The sequence below is a fragment of the Stegastes partitus genome, unplaced genomic scaffold (genome assembly GCF_000690725.1).
Source record: "Stegastes partitus isolate 25-593 unplaced genomic scaffold, Stegastes_partitus-1.0.2 Scaffold132, whole genome shotgun sequence".
Taxonomy (NCBI): Eukaryota; Metazoa; Chordata; class Actinopteri; family Pomacentridae; genus Stegastes; species Stegastes partitus.
This window is the reverse complement of record NW_007577863.1, coordinates 294,173-301,152: the sequence shown is the minus strand read 5'-3', so window position 1 is coordinate 301,152 and position 6,980 is coordinate 294,173. Positions and strand designations below refer to the sequence as shown.

General features: G+C 42.7%; 1 protein-coding gene across 1 annotated transcript in view; it reads left to right on the top strand.

The window, feature by feature from the left end:
- arhgef39 (Rho guanine nucleotide exchange factor (GEF) 39) overlaps positions 1-6,980 on the top strand; it is a 72,033-nt gene that overhangs the window by 42,986 nt on the left and 22,067 nt on the right. Inside the window, exon 7 of the mRNA XM_008278787.1 lies at positions 5,678-5,806. Within this exon, the coding sequence (XP_008277009.1) occupies positions 5,678-5,806 (129 nt within the window). The remainder of the gene's footprint in view (positions 1-5,677; positions 5,807-6,980) is intronic.

Genomic DNA, 6,980 nt, shown 5'->3' with positions numbered 1-6,980 from the left:
CACGGAGCAAGTGCCTCACGAAAACCCCAAACATCTGTTCTGTCCTGCGTGATCCTTGGAGGAATATGACATTTACCAGTAGTGGTTTGAACATTTCCACAGTGTGCACGTTTAGACTGATGTGTCATTCAGTCGTCCTGCTTCAACACACGTCTGTAATCATTGAGTAGAACTTTACTGAAGCCATTTGCAGTTGAAACTCCCCACAGCCTATGTTGTCAAACTCAAGGATAGCAACTTAAGAGAAATACCAGGTGTGTCAGAAAAGTTTCAGGACTGGTATCACAAAAGATATATTTCAAATCAAAACTACAAACAAGTTCTCTCCTTCCAAGTAATCCCCCTGGAGTCTAACACACTTCCCCAGCCTTCTCTTCACGCCGCCATGCACTCCTGGAAGGATTCTTCCAGGATCCTCTGCAGCTCCATCATCACAGCCATCTTGATGTCGTCCACGTCGTCAAAGTGGGTCCCCTTGATGACCCCCTTGAGCTTGAGGAAGAGGAAACAGTCCCACAGAGCCAGGTGGGGTGAGTAGGGAGGTTGCTCCAGCACGACCATGTTCTTCTGAGTCAGGAACTGTGGGATGCTCAGGGCGTTGTGAGCAGGTTGTCATGGTGAAGCAGCCACCACTGGTCCTGACACAACTCTGCCTCTTCTCGTGCACTGAACGACGCAAACGCTGCAGGATCTCTTTGTAGACGTGCTGGTTGATCGTCTGAAGGGGAAAACTTGTAGTTTGTAGTTTGGGTTTGACATCTTTCTTTTGTGGCAGCGGTTCTGGAACCTTTCTGACACACCTCGTAGTTCTTTGACTGTAGATCTTTCCTATGTACAATGGCATCATTGAGGGCTGAAGCTCATCATGATGTTTAGTCATGCATTGTGTTCCCGAGGAGAGCAGAATCCTTCAGCATTTGAGCCTTTCTTCATTTGGTCATCCCTATTTTCCAGTTGGTGTAATGGCTTGTTCATGCCCCAGTGTTTTTTAAGTCAAATAAAAAGCCATCTGAAACAGCAGAGTAAGTGCCCAGCCATGTGTATTATCCCTGTGTGATCCAGCGAGCCCCAGCACCCATTTCCCTGCTGGCAGCAACGGTTTACCTTCAGCACACACAGGTGCACCACTCTGTAGCATCTCCCCTTAACCCAGCTCCCACTTTCTGTCCAGCCCTGTGGACACAAACCTTCAAACAGTCTTGTGGTTATGTGCCTGGTATTAGTTGTATGCATCTATCCATTAGAGTCAGCAAAAGAAGGAAAACAACCAGATCATTCCTATTTGTTCTTTTTATATCTTTGGACTTCATTCTGGGTGCCTGCGCTTACAGGTTTCAGCACAGTTTAATGGAGATTGCAGCATCCATGATGAACATGCTGCAGGTATTGTTTGTTTGAGGCAAATAAATAGTTTTGGTTTTCTAAAATAAAACACTTTTCACTGTGTCTGACAGAGTTGACATAAATGCAGTTATGAAGTGCATAAATGTCGGATTTAAAAATAATAATAATAATAATCTTCCTCCAAAAACTTGTTCATTCACAGGATCTGAACCTGGTTTGTCAATACATATGTCATCGTAAACCAAAACCGAATCTGCATAACTGAAATGTTCTTATCATTAATACTCATTGCCAATGATGTCAGCAGATATACCAGAAGACTGACAACATGAAACATTTGTTCTTATCTGATTTACATCAACAGTCCAACCAGTGGTTTGTTGTTTGGGCACTGAGCTGGAAACCATTTAATGTTTGGAGGTAAAAGGGTTTATTTAACTGCTGTTGTGTGCATACAGTTACAGACTGACAGCTCAAGTGAGCTGCAGGAGGCTAATGCATTAAAGGCCACAGGGGCCCCTGTGGTGGCGACCATCATCCCTCTGATACGGCGATGGTTAGGTGCCCCTGTGAACATTAGTGTGGACACAGCTCAGCCTGAACCACTCAGGAGACCATCAGGCCCAGTTCGGACCACTCGGACCTGTGGCTTTTGTGTATTACCACAAGCGCAGTATTTTTTACCATATTTAGTATGACTGCTGATTCAACATTTTTTCTTTATTATGTTTGTTGGTGTGACTGACTATTGCTCTGTGTATTTCCTAATATTTGTTCATTAAGTCTTCATGTTTCCTATTTATATTTTCTTTATGCATTCGGTTGGTGATGTGAAGAAAATGACAGTCTCACGCATTTTCATCATAAAAAACATCCCAGAATTCTTCTGACTGATCATACCATATGTGGAGGACCCAAGCATTGCCTGTATATTTGATTTTACATATCATGTGTCATTGTTCCATGGTTTGGTAACAAAAATCGTGGGCATGGTTCAAATTTGAGGCGACAGTTGATATGATTTGCCCAAGTTTTGTCTTTTGGAAAAGTGACAGTCATCACTGGCTAAAAATGAGACGCTTAGTGTCACTATAACATCTCGTATATATTTCCTGCTAATAAAGAAGATCCTGGAGAGACTTTAAAAAAAAAAAAAAAAAAAGCTGTGGAGCTTAAACTAGTCTGGGTTTTTTGTAACTAGGCACCAGATCTAAAATGGAACCAGTTTTAAACAATGTTATCTGACTATTCAAGTGCAAGCAGGCTCTGGCAGGTTTTTTGTTTTGTTTTGTTTTGTTTGCATGGTAATTTCTTATATGTTGAATGAATACATGTGAATATATATGACTTGTTATTGTTGTAATGTAACAGTAACAAGGTCGTAGTAATCCAATAATAGCAGCAGTATTTTTGATGACACTTACATGATGAGGAAATCTGGTTTTAAGAGAGCCTGTATAACTTTTTCTGAACAGCACAGAACACGACTTTTGAATCTTGAGTTTATAAAAAGAGAACCAAACATAGAAATCCTGTATCAACAGAGAACATTTTATTTTTTTGCTACATCTTCCAGTAATAATCAGAATATTTAAACTTTAATTATTGTGTGAATCCACACGTTGTTCTCACAGCCGTACTATAAATACCAAGAAGGTAGGGACATTTACTGTTCATTTCACTCAGCTCAGACAAATAAACTCAGACCATGACGTCAGTCAGTTGTAGTTCAATAATTGCAGGTCTGAAATCAATGGCATGATGACAAATACCAGTAAAAACCCCACTGAGCTGAATTAGAACAAAAGTAGAACAGCTAGAAATCAAAGAGTTTAGTCTTCTCACAGAGAGCCTGTGTGATATTATTCAGGTAGAGTAAATGCAGTTAGTACAGTATGTAATTATTTATTAATGTCACGTGTGTTTTTAGTATTAAGCCTTTTAAGGTTTAACCCTTTGGAGTGGTTGGAGTAAGGTCAGGCTAAGGTTTGGGTTTAGAGTAGGTGCACAGGACACTGATGACCTCCTGTGGTGAAAATCATGTTTGTTTGTTTGTTTGTTTACCTTGTTTACATGTCCATGTGGTGCTTTATATGCTAGATGACATCATGAAGGAAGTCAGCAGTCAACACCATGGCTGAGTATGTTCACCTTGAAACTGCAGAGTACCGATGACAATTTCAAAAACACAAATGTACACGTCTGGGGTTTCACATGGAACCAACCTAAGGAACCAGACCTATCAGTTTGTGAGGCAGGCGTCCTGTGTCAGTGATCCAGCTTCCAGTTTGAACATGCATTGTTCAATTACTCTAGTTTTAAAACTTGCCATAGCTTAAAGTAGTTTTACAGTGTTGTGTGTGCTAGAGGAACAGCGGGGGCAGGGAATTTAGCCTGAGACGAGAACTTCATAAGTCTTCACGTTCTAAAGGAAGCATCATGTGTTTTTACCTGCGTGTGCATTCGGGATCGACCGTTGTGGCTTTTGAGGTCCAGTGTTGATATCGATGTAAGTGACTGAGAAAGGCAGATAACCAATATTTGGAAGCGTTATACCTTAAAAGTTTTTTATTAACAGCATGTGATCGCAGGAAACCTGTCATTCAAAACTAGGTTTGTTCATAATACCCATTGCGACTACTGAATTTGTACATCCATCCATTTTCTATACACCGCTTAATCCTCACTAGGGTCATGGGGGTCTGGAGTCTATCCCAGCCGACTTAGGGCGAAGGCAGGGGACACCCTGGACAGGTCGCCAGTCCATCTCAGGGCTACACTTAGAGACAGACAACCAAGCACACTCACATTCACACCTACGGACAATTTACAATCACCAATTAACCTCAACATGTTTTTGGACTGTGTGGGAGGAAGCCGGAGAACCCGGAGAGAACCCACGCTGCACGGGGAGAACATGGACTCCACACAGAAAGATTCCAGTGCCCCCACCGGGACGCGAACCGGCAACCTTCTTGCTGCGAGGCAACAGTGCTACCAACTGCGCCACCTTGCAGCCCTGAATTTGTACATGTTTACAATAAATGTTACCTGGTATCTACAAGTATTGATAGTGCCATCTGTCCAGTATCATTTCCAAGCACCCTCTGAACTCATGCAGCACTGTCACACTCCCAACTGCATCACTGTAGGAACTATAACATCACTGTGGTAATGCTGGCCAGGTTTGTGCCATCTTTCATATTGTTTAGCAGAGAAAAGCAAGGGTGTTTTTGTGACACTGTCCATCTCAGTCGGCATTATGCAATGTCCTTAATGCTGACCAAGCCGTCATCCAACCTCTGATTTCCATTATTAACCCCTATGCAATGTTTGAAGCAGTTGACAGTCTGTTTCTTAGAGCTAGATTGCACAAGTAGAATCCCGTCTGTGGCATTTTAGGAAGATCGCCACTACAACTTTGATGAGTGTTGCTATGGCTCACACTGAGCCTCTTGAACATTGCTGTAGCTGTGTTTCCACTGGTTTTAGTTGGTGCTCTTTTTGTAGCTTTCTACATATCTGTGAGATTGTTTTAGTTCCTCTGGCATTTCTTTTTCATGTGGAGCAATGATGCAGAAATGCAGATAGACACAGCATATAGCTCCGAAACAGAGGAAGTTCTGGTGCTGACAGCTCATTTTATAACCACGTCTAACTAGAAATCACTGAAACTGTTTTATTTCAGTGATCACAGATTTTCAGTAACTTGTGTGCCAGTGATCACAGGTGTATTCACTTTTGTTGCATTGATTCTCTACTTTGGGGCCTGTATTTTCAATATGGTCTTTCTAAAGTGTGTGTTTTCAATCATTCATGAGAGAAAATACTCTACTTATCAGAGATAAGATGAGATTTTTGAAAAACAGAAAAGGGTAAAACCTACAAAGTGACCAAGTATGGCACCTGATTTGAGTCCAAAAGTGAAAAATAATGCAAAACACCCCTCAGCAAAGGTACTACCATTGGTATCTCCATGCAGTATATATTCTATTTCTCTTGATTGGCATCATTGTAAAGTTTCTGCATCACAATTCAATCAAATGTAAATGTCATGCACGTGAAGAGGTGGAGATACGTACAAACATTTCCCACTGCCTGAAACTTGAAAGACATATTGTGGGGACATGTGAGACTTACATGTGCTTGTTAAAAATGGGTGTAATATGGGACCTTTGAGGTTTGAATTTTAATTGTTTGTACAATTTGGTTAATAATTGTACAATCATTGTATTCATATAAAAAAGTATATACACATGTGTAATTACTCAGAAAGAATTGAATCAATCAGTGTCCAAACAAAAGATGTTGTTTGTGTGTGTGATTGCTGTAGGAGCCGTGACTGCAGTGAGCAAGGTGTCCTGTCGGATCCAGGACAATGCCCGGCGCCATGAGAACCACCTGCAGCTTTGCCGGGTGCAGAAACTGCTGAAAGGGCGAAAGACGAAGGTGTTGGCCGCAGGTTAGAACCTCTGATCACACATTCCTTTCATCTCCTTTGAAAACTACCTCAATCTCCTCTCTACCTCTCTCTGCATCCATTGTTCGACGTCCTCTGGGACACGCTGATGGGGGGGGAGGGGGAAGCAAGACGAGCACACGTTAACCAAAGGGAAATTAGCCAAAGTATGGAAACATCCTTACAGCACTTGCCTGCGTTTCTTTAAACCGATGAAATTTATTGGAATGTATTATTAATAATCTGCATATCACACTGAACCAACTGCATTAACAACAGTTTGTGAGAGAATGTGCTTTTCTACTTTAGCTGCCCTCTTTCTTGTTCATTTATTTCCTCTCTTCCGTTGCGGTTCTCTCTCTACTTGTGGAGCGGTGGCCCTTTCCTACCTGCCACTCCCCCTCCCGTTGTTTGTCTCCAGAGTATCAGGCCTCGTCGTTGCTCTTCTCGCCCTGCCAATCTCCCCCAGGACCAATTAGAGCCCAGTCTCATCTCGCAGGCCAGTAGATAAAAAGGGAAGCCGAAGTGTGTGTGTGTGTGTGTGTGTGTGTGTGTGTGTGTGTGTGTGTGTGTGTGTGTGTGCTCGCATCTCTCTCTCTGCTGGATGTGAGTAAATGCGTGTGTGCATGATGCCGCGTTTGTGTTTCTTTGCTTAGACATGCAGGGTTAACGTATGCGTGCAATCATGTGGACGTGTTAGTTTAGCCCAGCATCGAGCGCTGAATGGTAGCTCATCTCTGTAATGCCGATGTGGAACTTTCAAACGCTTCCTCCAAGTTCTCAGGCCCTTGCAACTCCATCAACTTCTTTTCCAGCCAATAAAGCTCCAGTCCCACCAGGCAGACTTCAGAGCTGCAGCAGCACCACCCCACCACACAACCCCACGCCAACCTATTCTCCTTCCTCCCCACCAACACCGCCTCTAATGTAGTAAAAGAAAAGCTCTGCCTTTTTACAGATGAGAAGCACCGGAGCCCCTCGAACATATTAAGTAGCTCGGTAGGAGATGAAGGGGGGCGATTGTGAGACACAAAGCCTGAATCAGTGGGATGTCGATATAGCAGAAAGTCAGCCTGTTTCCCCGGGAGTCTGCAGATTTGTGCCTACCTGCCTATTCATTCAATTTAAAACAAAGATGTCGCCCATTTCCTATCATGGTTCACATTGATTTTTTTTT